Source organism: Ambystoma mexicanum, chromosome 4p (genome assembly GCF_040938575.1).
Source record: "Ambystoma mexicanum isolate Mex_15411 chromosome 4p, UKY_AmexF1_1, whole genome shotgun sequence".
Classification (NCBI taxonomy): domain Eukaryota; kingdom Metazoa; phylum Chordata; class Amphibia; order Caudata; family Ambystomatidae; genus Ambystoma; species Ambystoma mexicanum.
In genome coordinates, this window is record NC_090927.1 from 505,364,321 (window position 1) to 505,382,198 (window position 17,878).

General features: G+C 48.6%; 1 protein-coding gene across 3 annotated transcripts in view; it reads right to left on the reverse strand.

Annotated features, from left to right (window-relative positions):
• Positions 1 to 17,878, reverse strand: part of DCDC2C (doublecortin domain containing 2C) — a 1,747,636-nt gene that overhangs the window by 504,970 nt on the left and 1,224,788 nt on the right. For all 3 annotated transcript variants that reach the window (XR_011260401.1, XM_069606023.1, XM_069606022.1), the window contains exon 9: positions 9,429 to 9,629. Coding sequence is in view for 2 of the 3 variants with exons in the window: in XM_069606023.1 (XP_069462124.1) it covers positions 9,429 to 9,629 (201 nt within the window). In the remaining variant the exon portion in view is untranslated. The remainder of the gene's footprint in view (positions 1 to 9,428; positions 9,630 to 17,878) is intronic.

Below are 17,878 nucleotides of genomic sequence, written 5' to 3' on the forward strand. Positions count from 1 at the left end.
CGGTCGTCCAGGAGGGTCCAACAATCTTTTATGTATTTGGGGTAGAATATATATCACAGGTGTGATTGGATGGGTCTTCTCCAGAAATTTGCGGGTTTTCTCAGAAATGACTTCTCTGTCTTCTGCCTCATCTAATGTTTCCTTGATTAGTTTCTTCACCTTCTCTGTTGGATCATAATCGATTTCTTTATAGGTTTCCTGGTCATCTAGTTATCGTCGACCTCCCTAATATATTTGATCTTGTCCATTAGGACCAGAGCAGCCCCCTTATCAGCTGGTTTGAAGATAATGTCTTTATTGTCCAATAATCTCTTTAGGGTTTGTCGCTCGATGGCGGTGAAGTTCCCACATTTTTTGGACTTGAATGGAATCTTCTTAAACTGATCCAACACTGTTCTTTCAAAAACAGTCAACACATGATTATTGACGGGAGGATTGAAGGTACTCTTAGGTGTAAGTTCCAAGAATTCTGAGGATTCACTTGTGTCTTCATCTTCTTCAAGGGAATTGAAGAACACCTTGAGTTTAAGTTTCCTCGTGAGCTTAAAAAGTCAATTTTCTCCTTCAATAAGCTGGTATTATATTGAGGCACGAAAGAAAGGCCTTTACGTAAGACCTTCAATTCCATGGGTGACAGTTTGTATGATGAGATATTGACGACTAGGTCTTCTTCCCCGCCGGTTTCTTCCTCTCCGATTTTTTTCTTCCTCTGTCCTCGTCTGGTTGGTCTTTTCCTAAAAAATCGACCACACTGGGTGTGTTCCCATCCGCTGCTGAGGTGGATGGCACAGTTGTTACTGTGTCGGCACTGACTTCTAGTTCTGTGCTTGAAGCTTCTGAGGTGGTGGTGTCGGTATTCTGGGGTCCTGTCCTCGGGGGCCGCTGAAATGGTGGTCTTGTTGTTTGATGGCCGTAGTATTCTTGCCGAGTGTATACTATGTCTAATTTATAGTCCTGAGTATCCCTTCTGAATTTCCTGATCTTCTTTGTTTCTAATTCTTGTTTATATTTAGCTAATTTGTCGTTGGTCCCCTCCAAGATTTTTTTAAAACTGGTCTGCTGTAAAACTCTTACCCAGTGTATCTTTAATGACATTAATTTCCTCATCCAGTGTCGTCAGGTTATGCGCAAGTTCTTCAATCGTTAGGAGAATTAGATCAAGGGAACACTTGTTCAGGATCTGTCTCCATCTTTTTACAAAATTCAGATTCTCTTTGCATAAGGTAGGTTCAAGGCTCACTCTTAGTCCGCGAGGGATTCTCTGTGCCTTATAATAATGTGTCAGTGTGGTAGCATGTAATTTCAAATTGATTTCTCTCCGTATTTTCCACTCTAACTGCTTTATCAGTGCTTCTGGTTTGTCAGTGGCTCGCAGCTCATCTCCCGTTGTTTTTATGAGGCCTAAAATCCTCTGTGCTTCCTCTTCACTGAACCCAAGGGATTCAGCTCTGTTGTTAGTGGTTGCATCTATCTTGGAAAAGGACATCGTCCAGTAGTCCGGCTATGAGATTCAATGTTTGTGGGTTCAAATTTTGTGGGATGTGTGCTCTCCGTGATTGTGGCCAATATACAAAAAAAGAAGAAGAGGGATCGGAGGCACAACAGTAGATAAGGAACAAGTTACTTACCTGTAACTGTTGTTCTCCAGCGTGGGTCTGGCATGGATTCACATCCTCATGAATATTCCCCGTCGTCAGGCTGGGAATCCTCGGTAAAGAAAAAACCAGTATCAGTTTCGTTTCTGATCTGTCTTTCGTAGTAATAACCAATCACTGGTCTCTGCGTCATACTGACCACAGCCAATGACTGCCCTCTACCTAAGCACCGCCTCTGGCAGCCATCTTCAGATTTGGAAGCACGTGAAGTGGCAGTATGACCAAGTGAAGAGCCGCAGAGGGGTAGGCGGGAGGGTTCGCATGTGAATCCATGCCAGACCCACGCTGGAGAACAACAGTTACAGATAAGTAACTTGTTCCTTCTCCAGCATGGGGTCTGGCATGGATTCACATGCTCATGAATAAAGAATACATAGCAGTACACACATGCACAACCACGGGAGGTGGCAAAGGCTCAACATTAAGCATTGCATCAAACTCAACATTAAGCATCTTACCTCCTCAACAGGCTCACCTCAGGCGAACAGGTTGCGCAGCACTGCTTGGCCGACCCTGGACTCCTCCCTGGAATCCCGATCGACGCAGTAGAACTTCGTGAAGGTGTGCGTCGACCTCCACGTAGCAGCCCTGCATATGTCCAGCAGGGGCACACCAGAAAGGAACGCCGTGGTAGCTGCGATCGCTCTGGTGGAATGGGCTCTCGGACGGGCGGGCAGCGGTCGGTTTGCCAACCGATGACAGTACATGATACAGCCGGAGAGCCATCTGGAAATGGAAGCCTTCGAGAGAGCCTTCCCCTGATTGACAGGTCCAAAGTTCACAAAGAGTTGTGACGTCTTCCGAAAACACTTCGTGCGGTCCACGTAGAACTTCAGCGCTCTAGCCACATCCAGCGAGTGCAAAGTCCTCTCAGCCGGCGACGAAGGCGACGAGAAGAATACAGGCAACACCAAGGGTTTGTTGAGATGGAAGTCCGACGGTACCTTGGGCATGAAGGAGGGGTGCGTCCTGAGCACTACCCTGGTGTCGTGAAAAGTCAAGTACGGGGCCTTGCAGGAAAGGGCCTGGATCTCTCCCACCCGTCGTGCGGAGGTGATGGCCACAAGAAACGCTGTTTTCCACGACAGAAACTTCAACGGGGCCGAGTGCAGAGGCTCGAACGGAGGTCCCATGAGCTTGGTCAGCACCACGTTGAGCTCCCACGCCGGGGCCGGAGCCTTCACCGGCGGGAACGATCTGAACAGTCCCTTCATGAACTCTTTCACCAGACGATGAGACCACAAGGACGTCCGTCCCGTGGTTCTGGTGTATCGGGAGATCGCAGCAAGATGAATCTTGATGGACGCGTGTGCCAGTCCAGCTTTAGCCAGCGTCAGCAGGTACGGCAGAACTTGGGGAGCCGTAATCCGTAGAGGGTTAATCTTCTGTGCGTGGCACCAGACCGAGAACCTCTTCCATTTGTGTCCGTAGCATTTAAGAGTCGAGGACGCCCTGGCCTTTGCAAGAACCTCTCTGCAGTCGGCCGGTATGTCGTATCCTCCAAACTCTAGCGCTGCAGGAGCCAGGCCTGCAAGTTCAGCGATTTCGGGTCGTGGTGGAGGATGGCGCCTCCTTCCCTGGAGAGCAGTTCTGCGTCCACCGGCAGCTTGATTGGCGGGGACGCTGACAAGTCCAGAAGGTCCGGGAACCATATCTGCCTCCGCCACGCAGGTGCGACGAGGATCATCCTGCACCGTGACCTCTTGAGCTGGTTGACGAGCCGGATTAGCAGTGGCAAAGGAGGGAACGCGTAGAGGAACAGGCCCTCCCAGGGAAACGAGAAAGCATCGCCCATGCTCCTCGCCTGGGGAAACCTGCTGGCGAACCTCCGGCACTTGGAGTTCGTCGCCGTCGCGAACAGGTCGATCTGGGGTGTGCCCCACCGTCGGAAGAGGCGATCCACTAGATCCTGCCGTAGTTCCCACTCGTGGCACGAGCGCAGCTCCCTGCTGAGTGAGTCGGCGATGGTGTTTTTTATCCCTGCCAGATGAAACGGCACCAGAAACATCCCTTGGGCGACTGCCCAATGCCACAGGTCCTGCGCCTCCTTGGACAGTGCTGGGGACCTGGTTCCGCCCTGTTTTCTGATGTAAAACATGGTGGTGGTGTTGTCGGTGAAGATCCTCACCACCTTGCCCTTGAGGGACGGAAGGAAGGACCTGAGGGCCCAAAACACTGCACAGAGCTCCAGGACGTTGATATGTAAGGATTTCTCCGTCGGGAGCAAAAGGCCCCTTGCGTGCAGATTTTCGGTGTGCGCTCCCCACCCTTCCAGGGAGGCATCCGTGGTCACTGTCTCCTGGTGGGCTGGGGTCTGGAAGTCCATGCCCGCCGTCAGATGCGCGCGGGTGCCCCACCACCGGATCGCTCGTCGGAAACTCTCGTCGAGTGTGATCCTTTCCTCGAAGCTGCCCGTCGTTTTGATCCAGCGCGCGTCCAGGAACTCCTGCAACGGGCGCATCCGGAGCCTGCACATGGGAATGAGGTAGATGCAGGAAGACATCATTCCGAGGAGGGACTTGATGGACCTCACCTTGGCCGCGTCGGCCACCAACATCCGCTGCACCTTGCCCAGGATGGTCCTGGTCCTCTCCTCCGACGGGGAGGCCAGAAGGGACACTGTGTTGAGCCTCGCTCCCAGAAACAGAGTGTCTTGCGCGGGTACCAGGTGGGATTTGGCGTAGTTCACGGAGAATCCCAGGTCCGTGAGAAGTTGGACGGTCCTTGCCGTGTGAACCACATCGAGCTCCCTTGTCTTGGCTCGGATGAGCCAGTCGTCCAGGTAGGGGTAGACGTGGATCCCTTCGCGGCGCAGCTGAGCCGCCACCGGTGCGAGGCACTTGGTGAACACCCTGGGTGCCGACCGTAGACCGAAGGGGAGGGCTTTGAACTGGTAATGCCGCCCTTGGACCACAAACCTGAGGAATTTTCGGTGCCCCTTCAAGATGGGAATATGGAAGTAGGCATCCTCCAAATCCAACGACGACAGGAAGTCTCCTTCCTCCAGCTGACCCAGGACGTGCTGGAGGGTGACCATCCGGAACTTTTGCGCCTTGATGAACTTGTTCAGACGTCGCAGGTCCAGGATGGGGTGCCATCCCCCCGTCTTCTTCTTCACGAGGAAGTATCTCGAGTAGACTCCGGAGCCCCGAAGCCTCTTTGGGACGAGTTCGATGGCGCCCTTCTTGAGCATCGCCTTCACCTCCAGGAGAAGTTGAGGGACGTGAAGTTCTTTCCTGGCCACGGGGGGGACGCGCGGACACTTTCTTTGAAACTCTAGCGCGTGGCCCCGGGCCAAGGCGTCCAGCACCCAACGGTCAGTGGAGATGGACTCCCACACGCTGACGAAGCTCGCCAGCCGGCCTCCCACCGGGGTGCTTCGGTGGGGGCCCGACCCCCCGGCCGGTTCAATCCTGCTTCGACGAGGCTTTAGCGCCTTGTCCTTGGCGACGACGGCGGGGTCCGCCAGGCCTGCCTCGTCCTCTGTAGGCCTCCTGAGATGACGAGCGGGCCGCTTGACGGTAGGAGGAGAAACCGCCGCCGGAACCTTTGGAGGCGCCCTTGCCTCCGCTGCTCCGAAAGGGCGTCCGTCGCTGTTGCAGAACTCCAAGGGCCCGGGCCGTCTCGGTGTCCGCTTTAATGGCCTGAAGGGAATCGTCCACCGTCTTCCCAAACAGGTTGTTCCCATCGAAGGACATGTCCAGGACTCTGGTCTGAACGTCTTGACGGAAGTCCGTAGCCTTGAGCCATCCACGCCGCCTAAGGCAAACGCCGTTGGCCAACTGGCGGAACCCAGTGTCGGCGATGTCCGTCGCAACGGTAATGGCGTGGTCCGAAGCCACCTCACCTTCCTGTAGGATCTCCAGGGCCTCTGCCCTCTTGTCGTCCGGCAAGAAGTCCAGCAGGGGAGCCAGTTTGTACCAGAGCTCCCTGTCGTATCGGGCCACGATAGCCAAGGCGTTGGCAGCTTTAATCGTCGTCGCTGCAGACGAGATGACTCTGCGTCCCATAGCGTCCAATTTCTTTCCCTCGCCGTCCGGTGGGGAAGTCGATGTGGAGGCCGCACCCCCCCCCCCGCTTTTTTCCTGGCCGCCGCGGAGACGACGGAGTCCGGAGTAGGCTGCGCCCGGAGGCACAGGGGGGCCGTGTCCGGGACCCGGTACTTTTTCTCGTACCGGTCTCTTCTAGCTGGCGTCGTGGACGGGTTCTTGAGGAGGGTGAGGCCCTCATCCCAAATGTCATCCAATAGAGGCACCGCGGGGACCGTCTTCCTCTTGGCCTTGCGCCGCTGATAAAGGAAACCTTCCTTCATCTTCTCCTCAGGGCAGAGTTGGAAAAGCTCGGATGCCCTGGCGATCATTGAGTGGAACGATCCAATCTCGTCGGGCGGAGAAGCCCTGGTGGGAGGCGACGACGGTACATCCTCGTCGTATACCTCGTCGTCCGTACCCGTCGCTGCCGTGTCAGTCCCCGTATCATCCCCTCGGGTGGACGGGGAGGAGGGCTGGAAGGGGCGCGACGGCTGAAAAGGAGGTGGAGGGTGGATCCTTCTTTTCTTGGTAGGGGGAACACCAGAAGGTCCCGGTTCTGGGTCCCCCGACGGGAGAGGTTCCGTCGGCAACGGTAGTCTCGTCCTTATCTCAGAGCATAAGGACTGTATAGCCAACAAAATGGCCGCCGAGTTGTCTCGCGGCGCTGGCAGAGGGGAATCCGACGGGCGATCAGGGGCCCCGTCGGTACCCTCGACGATGTCGTCGTCACCTGCGTCGGGATCCATCCCGACGGGCCGGTCTTCTTCCACGCCGAGGCCGTGGCTTAAGACCTCGACCAGCTCCTCCTTCGAGGTTGAGGCCGAATCTACGACGACGCCCTGCCCCCCCTTTTTCTTCCCCACGGGGGATTTCACGGGGGTCCTATCGATGGGCACAAAAGAGGACTCCCTCCGAGGTGGCAGGGAGACTCTGAGCCCCGAGGTCGCCACCACTGGTGTAGCCTCCACAGGCTGAGCCAGGGCCGCCGCGACAGTTTCGATAGAGGGCGTGGCCGGATGGATTAAGGCCTTCACCACCTTAGGTGCGCTCACCGCCTTATCCTTGAGGGGGGGGGACACTGCCTCGCTCCCCCTCCGCCTTCGAGCTCGACCGGGGCCTCTCCAGGAGCTTCGCCGGGTGCTCGGCCTTCCTCTTACCCGACCCAGAGCGTTGGCTCGTGGTTGATGGTGCCGGGGAGGGTGCGCCCTGCCTGGCGCCCATAGAGCCCGACCGTTCGGCGCTCCCGGTGCCAGCGGACTCGCGGTGCTTGGCCTTATGTTGGACCCCCGTCGCCGGGGCGTCCTCAAAGGTCTTAGAAGACCGCTTGGATTTCTTCCTCTTCTTCTCGCCGGATGGGCTCTTCCCTTCTAGCCAGTTGGCGAGACGTTGATGGCGGTCCTTCATGGTCCGCTCCGACATGTTGCCGCAAAACGCACAGTTCTTCTCCACGTGCGTCTTGTCCTCATGTAGGCAGTAAAGACAAAAAGAGTGTTCGTCCTCCTTGAAGACGTTCTGCAGCTGGCATCCAGGGCAGACCCTGAACAGCTTTCCGGGCGTCGAGCTTCCCTTCTCCTGGGCCATGGCCGGGCCTGAGAAACTTCTGGAGTCCTCCAAAAGCGTAGCTCGACGAAATCTTCACCCTTGAGGGGCGCAGACGAATCCGAAACGGGTCCGCGTTGATCGGATGGAGAGTCGGTGGAGCTTGAGGCTCTTTTGACCGAAAAAACGAAGTTTTTGAGAAAAAAACGTGAAAAAATAGCACTAACTCTCGAGAGCAATAGCACGAGGATCCCAACACATGAACGTGCGGTAAAAATCTGAAGATGGCTGCCAGAGGCTGTGCTTAGGTAGAGGGCAGTCATTGGCTGTGGTCAGTATGACGCAGAGACCAGTGATTGGTTATTACTACGAAAGACAGATCAGAAACGAAACTGATACTGGTTTTTTCTTTACCGAGGATTCCCAGCCTGACGACGGGGAATATTCATGAGCATGTGAATCCATGCCAGACCCCATGCTGGAGAAATGGTTTTTCTATAAAGTCTGTGTGGAGTTGAGACGTCTCCTTGTGATTATTTTAATAGGTCAATTAATTAATTACACTTCAGGTGCAGCAGGGTTAACCTCGAGGCCAATCGAGGTCCAAAGCAAGACGAACACAGAACACACATTGGGTGTTGCCACCCGATAGCCCTATGCTGCTGTTTTTTTAAAACAATAGTGAAAAGGAGTCTCCCAAGAGAATGGAACTCACAGCCCACTATGATAAATTTCTTCTTCTTAATTATGCAGAAAAGATATACATATAAATATATACTGTTCTTTCTTATTCATTAAATGCACCTTTGTTCAAATCAACAGAAATAATGTCCACCGGCCCTAGTACAATCAATAGCCACCAAGATCATATACCATGTGGGTAGACAACACGTATATTTGTGTAACAGAGGTAAAAAGTAAACAATACAAATCAGTCACACTGTGCAATCTCATTGTGTACAAAATGAATCAATATAAATGTTACAGACAATTGAAAAGAGCTCAGAGCTGTATTCTTGCACACTCCAAAAAAGTTCATTATACACTAATGCACATTAATACAACTTTTTTTTATGTGCACCCACGTCAGAGAGCGAAGCGGACACATGCAGCCAGATTTTATCAGCCAGATGGGGGAAGAGAGTGCAGCTCTCCAATAAAATGATCTCCAAGCCTGAAGTGTTGGATAGTCGCATTGAATCAATTGTTTGGGGATCTTGGATTTTACAATCCAAATTGTTAATGCAGAACATTTTCGAAAGTCACATCTGTTTTGAACAAGTACAAGCTAAAAACCCATTATATTTCTCACTTAAAAAAACACTGTCACAGGTGGGAGCAGGAATGGCACATGCTATTTAACAATTCCAATAAAAACATAATCATCTCTGAGGGCCTGACTTACAAAGCGTTTTTCAATGGGATTGCTCCATTCTCAATAGAAAATCAGGCTCTGAGTAACCAACTAGCTCAGGCAGTGTTTTTGACTGCCAAATAGCCCTGTCATGGCCCTTTGAACACGGGTTGCAACCAAGTAATGGGCTCAGATATCAGCTGACTCCGTAATAATGACACAAACGAGCTGAAGGATGCTCCCCTGTGCCCAAAAGTCACACCCAGATATCCACCTCTCCCTGGCCCCTCGCCCACACATCGTACCCCGTGATGCTTCTCAGCCATCATACCTGACCTCACCTACCTTATATTTTCCAGTTTCAAGAGGATCCTTCTTTACCTCTGGCTGCCACAGACAGGAAAAAGTGTGCATGTGTTCAAGTGTTCTTCTCTTTTTTCCATGGCGATAATCTTTGTTGGGATTTATTTCCCTTCCATTAATGAACGTTCACCGCCAAGAATCCTTTCATAACATGAAAACGTGTTTTTAGTCACCATTAGCACCCCAGCTATTATGCCGGGATTCCAATGGCATAAATGGCGTCTGAGGCAGGTTGGGCAACAGCCCTCTAATCAAGGACACGGGGTCAGCCCGCTGCATTGACCAATAGAAGCTAATTAAAAGATTCAGTGATGGAGAATATAGGTACCTAAAACAGTGCCGTTGGTCTGAATGCATTTCAAAATATTTCAGTTTCTTCATGGGATCAAGCATGGCATTTGTATGGATTGCTAAATAATATTTTAAACAGTTTGTCATCTGTGTACTACACCTTTCAGATCTATATGCATTTGTGATTTAATTTACCTTTTCAGCCATTGACTGTTCTTCATAATATTCCACCTTTTGTAAAGCTTGATCTGTGTCTCTTCCCTCATCAGAGTAGAGTATTTCATCAAATTCTTGACTGGAATTAACAGCAATTTCCTCTTTTCGATGTGGTGTGCCACAAGGCTCCTTAGATGAATCAACTGGACTGTCTTCTTCATGAATAACATCTGCTAGAACCTGTGCAAAATTTTGCAAAACCAGTGATCTCAGTTATTTAATTTAAATGAAAACTTTATACTCACTATAGAAATATATCTTACCCAGTTATTATTACAGTTGTTATTCATGGTTGGTCACAACAATGTGAGTCATATATGCCTTATGAAACATGATGCAAAGATTTTTATAAGATTTTTATAAAGGTCATAGCAAATTGTTTGGGAAAGTCCATGTCATCACTAGTCAAATCTGATCCATCTGATTTATGCCCAGTAGACAGTCCTTTGAAAATGTCAGGTATACATGCATATGACTGTAACCCTTTGACAGTAACCTTGGTGAACATCGGTTTAGTGAGACATTTCTGTGAATTAATATTTTCCACGTAACCTTATTTTCAAGATTTTCATGCAGATTTCTTTCTCTAGAACTTTTTGATTCTAGACTGGGATGTTCCCTATCCACCCTGATGTTAGCTTAAATGTGGAATTCTTTTCACAGGAAATTCAGAGCAAAAAGAACATTTATGATGTAAAGCCCGGTGAAAAATAAATAAGGCTAGGGATGTTTGCAGATGTTGTGCTGGGTTCCTGGCTGACATAGCAGTGTCTAAATATAATGTATTCAATGTGTAAATGCATAGGGCCTCATTACACGGAAGGCGGTAATGGTTAACGGCCACCGTTAATGGTAACGGTGACCGTTAACCATTACCGCCTTACTACGAGGTCCCTTAGCGGGTTGGTGCTTTAACGCCTGCTTTTTGCAGGCGTTAAAAACCAACCCGCTAAGGGACCTCGGAGCTAATTACGGCACCACAAAATTGCGGTCGCGTAATTAGCGCCTTCCCCATTCCCATAGAGCCCTATGGGGCAGAAATGGGAATGGGGAAGGGCAATGGCGGAAGGAGGATTTACCGCCCCACCAACCTTGGAATGGGGCGGTAAATCCCCTTTCCACCAAGGCGGTGCCGGTATTTTACCGTCATGAGCCATGGCGCTAATAGCGCCATGGCTCACCGCCTTCCGTGTAATGAGGCCCATAGTGTTTTACTGTCCTCTAGCTAGCGTCAGAAATTCGAAACGGACAAGTACAGTTTTCTCACAAGTAGCCATTTTAGAAAATAATAAGGGTGAGAAAAATGCCTCACTAACCAGGATTTCCCTGCCTGGCAAACTAAGACTAAAGGAAAACACTAATATCAAAAGGTATCTGTCCCTCACACTTAAACATACAACCAAATCATACAGGTATCATATGGCAGTTTAAAGTCAGTAAAATAACAGTTATATTCAAACAAACTTTGAAAACGTGTATCCTTGTAACCTGGGTAAGATCCCCTTCCCCAGGTTTAATGCAGGATTTCTCAAACCAAAGTTCCCATCAAGAAAGTTATTTATAATAGCCAGGTTCTGCTCCAAAGGAAACACAAAATTCTGTTCACTTCATAAATCTTTCACTTGGCACTTGGATTGTCTTAATGCTATACAAATTTTTTATCACTCTTTAAAATGATTGTCCAAAGTTTCCACAAGCTCTTGCTTCATGAACCAAAAAGACTGTCTTCACACTTCTAGTCAGTGAAGAACAACAACTTTCACATTTCTTCTTCATAAAGAATAATAGTTTTGTCAGGATGGTTTTACCTCTGTTCACCACAACACATCAATGGACTTTTCCACTTTCATTCCACCACAGCCTTCCACCACACTGCAGTACTTTAATGCCTTCTTCCTGGTTCATTAACCTGTCAGGACTGCCTACTAATATTCCCTTTCCTGGTATACTCGCCTACCAGGATAAAACTCGTACCACTACTACAAGTACTGTGTGGTGTGGCTTGCTTCAAAGTTCTAGAAAAGTCTTTCACTTTCAATAACATTGAAGTTCACAACTTCTTTCATAAGGGTACAATACATGTTTGTTCCACTCATTTGTTTGCCACATGCAATATAGGTTATACTCCTCTCGCCCTTGACGATTGCTACAAGGAGGGTTTCTATCCTGCCACCTTTGTGTTCCTTCCACCACATCAGTTAACTGCTGGTAATGTCTCTTGTGCAGGTTTATCTCTTTAGGAAAGCCGTTTCCCCTTTTATTAATAATTTTCCCTTTTTTGCTTAGGCAGTGCTGGTTGTCATCTTCCCGTTCAAGTAATCTTCTTTGTAGACTAGTAGGGAAACTGTATCCTCTTATTTATAATTGCCTTTATTTGGCTTAGGCAATGCTGATTACAATTTAGTTCAAATACTGCATACTCTTTAATTTGGCAATGATGGTTGCAACCTTTCTTCTTTCGGTCTCTTAATATATTTGTTACTCCAAAAATGCTTTAATTCATTCGTTCGGTATTCAAAAAGGTTGCTTGCAGCCAGCGGTCTACTGCAGCACACCACAGGGTTACCTACCGAAGGCCAACTCACCAGTCTTTCCCTGCGCTTCCGTTTGACCCGCTGCTGCTGCTTCAGTTTCTTCTCTCGTCGGGTCCTCTGCGTCTGACAGCTCGATCACACTTCAGCAGCCCGCGTCTTTCCAAAAAGGAAGTCTGCCTCACTCCTTACATGCTCCGGTGAATGCCAACCACCGGAGTAGGACACCAGACCAGGAGAGCTTCTCTCTCCAATGGGATAGCCAGTCACAGAACTGCATCCTGCTGTGCATCCTCTGCACTTCAGAGTCTTAACTTCTACGACTCCCTCGACACTGTGTCGCGCTACAAACAGCGGTGGCTCCAGCGTCGTCTTCTTTCTGCTACTGCTGCTCCCAATGCTGCCTTCTAATGGCCTGCTCCTGAAGGGGCTTTAAATATTCAAAAGACCAGCTCAGGTGTGGGTCATTAGAACCACTTGACTGCATACTACAATTCTGCACCTCTGAGCCCCTCATCCTCGTTCTAGTTCTTAGTGCATTATGGGACTAAGTCCCTAATGTTCTTGTTTCTTCTTTCATAAAAAGTTTCAAATTTAGAATAGGCCATTTAGACCGTGGGATCATTAGATCATTAGGGACGTTGGTTAGAGGGTTCTCTGAATTCTCCTGACCTGAGTCCCCGCTCACGTGATCCTCCTGCAGAAGACCACCCCAAGGGCCATGAAGCCGTACAGCAGAGGCATCCAGGGCATGAGCAGTACTGCACGATGCATGCTGGGTGCGGCGTTGCGACCACCCAGATGTGGGGCTGGGGATAGCACGAAAAACTCCATTGCAAAACATAGCACGAAGGAGGAGGCTCCAGTGGGTTGTCCCTGCTGAGGTAGGAAATGGTCTGAATGGGGATGCCGGTGAAAAATAGAGGGTCTGTCATTCCCTTCGTCCACTGGCCCGGGTCCCAAGTGAGGGAGTGGCCCCGGAGAGGCCCACTAGTCTCCTGCAGTGTATAGAGGAGCTGGTGGACTGCCAGGAGAGCAGTCCAGTCTCCCCAGTGATGCTCTATTGTGCTGCTATGAAGAGAAGTAGTCTCGGCCCATAAGGCTGCAGCAGGTTGGCAAGAATAAGCATACAATGAAGCAAAGTGGTTGAGGTGGCGTGCGCTGGTCTATGTGACCTTGCAAGACTTCTTGGGCCAAAGGGAGCCCCCAATCATCTACATTATGTATCTCAGAGTAACCATGTGTGTTTTCAAAAGCCTTAAATTAATGTTACATTAAGGGTTTTTGTAATGTATGATGTAATCTGCTAGACTATTACTAGTTGCTTTCTGTGAGTTTTTAAGGCAGGATATTGAGAATTACTGAGGGTGTGGTGAGCCATGTTCTTGCCTCAGCCCGACCCTGTGTGCCTTTTTCATGCCATGAGAAAGGGTCCAAGGCTGAGTGAGGAGGCTAGGTGACCATGGCCACCAGTGTTGAGCAAGTATTCATGTATTTTAGGAGTTGAATCTGATAAACAGAAATATGCTGATATATGGGGGATAGACCCTGCATCCAGAAACATTTGGGGTGCTCTTTCTGTATGCAGTTAGGTAGTGTGTTCAGGAGTGAGGGAGTGTAGCCCTATTTCGTATTTATCTGCTGTATGGTGAGCTGAGTTTATGTTTCATATTGTCAAATATGCTGTAAAAAGTCTTGGTTATGCATAATACCATTTAGAGAGATCCCGGAGGAAAAATAACAACCAAGGCTCAAGTGCTGTTGATGCTGGGAACTCATGAAGTAGCCCACCCAGTTATTATCTTAACCCTCCTCTTATTGCCGATTACTTATCTTTTTTTCTGTACATATGGCGTGGGGAGGGCGATTGCTAAAAGAGTCTATCCTCTGTTGCCAGGTCGTAAAGGGCCCGCCAGCAGATCATGGTTAAACCACTGGGCTACCCTTTTTACAACAACAAACATTTAAAGTTAACGAGCCCACCCTAAATGAGAAGAGAGCTGGAAAGTAGCTTTCTATTTAAATGGGCTAAAAATCATGGGTTGTAGCAATATTAAACAGCCTATGACTGCCACTGATAATTTAATTAGTTCTTTCCATGACATTATTATTATTATCCCAAAGTCTAAAACATTTTCACAGTTGAGAAACATATGGGAAAGAGTACACTTCCTCCTACTGAATGACCAGAAGGCTTGTGAAATCTCAGCTATTATCTCTCTCAAATTACATGTCACTATTACAGCTGAGAAGGGGCCATACCAAAGCAAAAACAAAGAGGTGATGGCTGGAAGGTTTAGAATGAATCTTAACCACTGGCATCTCTCTGGGCAACCCTCCAGACCATCGTTCTTCGCCTGCCAAGCCATTACAGAAGGGGAAAGACCATATGCAAATCAGGCTTGGTCCCACCCCAAAAGGGGTAGTCCAGCCCGAACTGCTAGGTCACATCCCTTCTGCACGAGACCACAAGCATCCCCAAACATGTTTCGGCCTTGTTGGGCCTCATCAGTGAGGAGTAGTTTGAGTCTCTAAGCCCAGCAGGCACGGGACCCACATCTGGGCATAACCGTCCCACTCGGGGTGACAAAGCAAAAACAAAGAGGTGATGGCTGGAAGGTTTAGAATTAATCTTAACCACTGGCATTGCTCTGGGCAACCCTCCAGACCATCGTTCTTCGCCTGCCAAGCCATTACAGAAGGGGAAATACTATATGCAAATCAGGCTTGGTACCACCCCAAAAGGGGTAGTCCAGCCCAAACTGCTAGGTCACATCCCTTCTGCACGAGACCACAAGCATCCCCAAACATGTTTCGGCCTTGTTGGGCCTCATCAGTGAGGAGTAGCTTGAGTCTCTAGGCCGAGCGGAACGGGACCCACATCTGGGCATACCCGACACAACAAACCAATCAACATAACAGCAAGTGGGAAGATTAGACGGAAACAACAACAAAAACATTATGAAAGTGTGAACAAATGTTTTAGGGAGGTTCGCGATAGGATTATGGACAGGAATTTTCTATGTTGTTTTTAAATTTTATTAGGAGAAACAAAAGGGAAATTGCACAAGAAAATGTATTTTAAAATGTGTTTATTGGCATTTGAAACATACAGATTAGTACTTAGATAAGTCTGTGTTATAAATCAGCCAACTGGCACATATGTTAAGGATCATCTGAACCATATTAACTATCCACAGTTCCGGACAAACAAAACAAGCAAAAGCAAAACAACTGAGCTAGCACACCAAATGAACAGGCAGTGACAGGGAAGTGGGTGATCCCCCTACCCCCAAGGGGCACATAGCACATTCAACCGAAAGAGGACCAGCGACGCAACCATAATTCCTTGGAGACCAGATCCATCAGACTCAAAGTCACATAGCCAATACTCGTAACAGTTCTGTCGTATCTCTACAGGTCTCATTCAAGAGTCAAGCCGGCTTGTCACCACAGGGTTTAAACATTGCCTTTCGTAGAGCATTCCACACCCCAATATTCTCGGTGGGATCATTATTAGCCAACCTAATTGTACATATGAATTGTCAACTTCATATGTAGTATTGCGGCCTTCTGTGCATCTTCTAGGAATTGCAATACACCTCTTTGCAATTGTACATGCCAGGTCCATAAACTTTATTATGTGCCTATACTTTTCAGCAGGCACTCCGACGGTTCCCATTTGAAACGTGTTATCCCCACACAAATACATGCAGTTTATTTTGTGCCATAAAAACTGTACTTTAACACATCGACAGAACATATGTATGACATCAGCCCTGGAGACTCCACACCACAGACAATCAGAGGGTCCGGCAGGACCAAAAGCAGCAATGTGCTGTGGGGTCATACAGGTTCTATGTAAACCATTAAACTGCAAAAGGCAGAACATAGCGTTACGAGACACTTTCTTAGTAAAGAACAACACTGCATTCCACTGGGTATTACTCAACTCTCGTCCCAGGTCCTTTTCCTATTTAATTTGCAATCCTACCTTAGGAACAATAATCAATGTTTGCAAGCAATTATATTTTCTAGACACCAAGTGCCAGCCATATTCCAAATCACACAGCAGCTGCAGTAATGGATTCGTCAAGGGTTCACACGGCCAATCAGCCCATCTCCTTTTCACAATGTTCGTCAAGCTTTGATACCACAAGAATTGGCCCTTGGATAGCTCCACAGACCGGATCAGATCTGCAAGTTCTCTATATATCCCATCTTGGAACATGTCCCCGCCCATGTACTGAGACCGTATTCTTCCCGTCTCCTAGCCACTGCCAGCTCATTTGTCCCAGAACATGCATGTATCGTCATGGGGGTCAACGGGGAGTACTGATCTTTCAATTTCAGGATTTAAACTGCCTTGACCCATACCCTTCTCCCGAACGTCACAAGCAATACCTGGTTGTCCACAAGTCCCTCTCCGATCCACAGGATTTCCTTTAATAAAACTGGTTTAACCAGTTTGCCTAGTAGGTCCGACTCAGTTGTGACTTCGTCCGACAGCCACTTTGTCACATGCTACAGTTGTGCCGCCAGGAAGTATAGTTCAAAGTGTGGTAACTGTGCACATCCCTGTTCATATTGCATACTCAATGTATTCAAGGCTATTTTCTGACTGCACCGGCCCCAGAGGAATTCCCTGAGCAGTGTGCCCAAACTACAAAAAAATCCAGCCGCTATGTAGTAGTATATGTGGCAAATAGATAAAGCATTATTGGGAGCAGAACCATTCTGACCAGAGCTATTCTAACTATCAGTCAGCGGCAACCTTCCCCAAAACACTGGGATTGTTTCACCCCTTCCACCATCTTAACTAAATTACCAGCGTGCATGTCCCCAAGCAAGTGTGCTATATATAAGCTTAGGTACCGAAAAGACTTGGTTTCCCAGTGCAATCCCAGGTCCGGGAGGTCCCGGGGGTCGCAGCTGTGCAGCCTCGCTAGTGGGAAAGTGTAGTGCATGTGCGAAATGAGCCAAAAAACATGGTGCTGATGCGCGGCCATCTTGGATATTCACTTCCATTCACCACAAGGAAACAGCAATGAAAACCTACATTTTGTGGACTCAGCAAGTAAACATACATTTCTGCTGCGAAGACAAGGTCACATATTTATGTCAGATGACCAAGCCGGGGAGAATAGTTATTGTATTGTCTGCCAAAGGACAAGCCAGAAAGGGAGTCGGAGCGCTCTGTAGGTGCAGTGATAAGGGGTAATGGGAACAAAAGCAAGGAGGTCCGCTTCTAGCTGGACCATTACACTCTTTTTGCGCCTTGTGCTTATTGTCTGCTCTTTGGCCATGGGTAACCCATGAGGGGCGGGGATCGAAAGAACCGCATAAGAGAAGAGGTTTTCCTCTTGAAAAGACAGTTAAAATTTGGACCCCGGGGGATGCAGTCTCACTGAGAAGGACGCTCTGCTCCAGATCCCTTTAGAACGATCAATCTCTTTGCCTACCTGCTGTGGGACTGAGCAGTGTTGTAGTGGCCGAGATGAAGGTGTCTTCTGCAACAATCCTAACGTTGATGAGTTTTTTCAGTCTATGTATAACTGATTCTGTGTTTATTGTTCTTTCTGTATGCTATGAGTGAATAAAGGGCCTATAACGAGCCATTTATATTATAACTATAACCCATGTTGTATGTGTAATTCTTTGTCTATTGGAGTCCAATAACTGATCTTGGAAGGGTCCACAGAGCGTAAGTACGAGGTCTCCACATGTGGCCAAGATGAAGCAAAATAGGACAAGAGTGACTTTTGTCTGTTAAAAGATATACCCGACAATCTTGAAAGGTTGTGTAGCACTTCCAACAAAATGGGCAAGTTGTGCTCAGGCTCACAGATATACCTAAGAACATCATCAGCGTACAAGGAAACCAGGTGTGTGGAACTC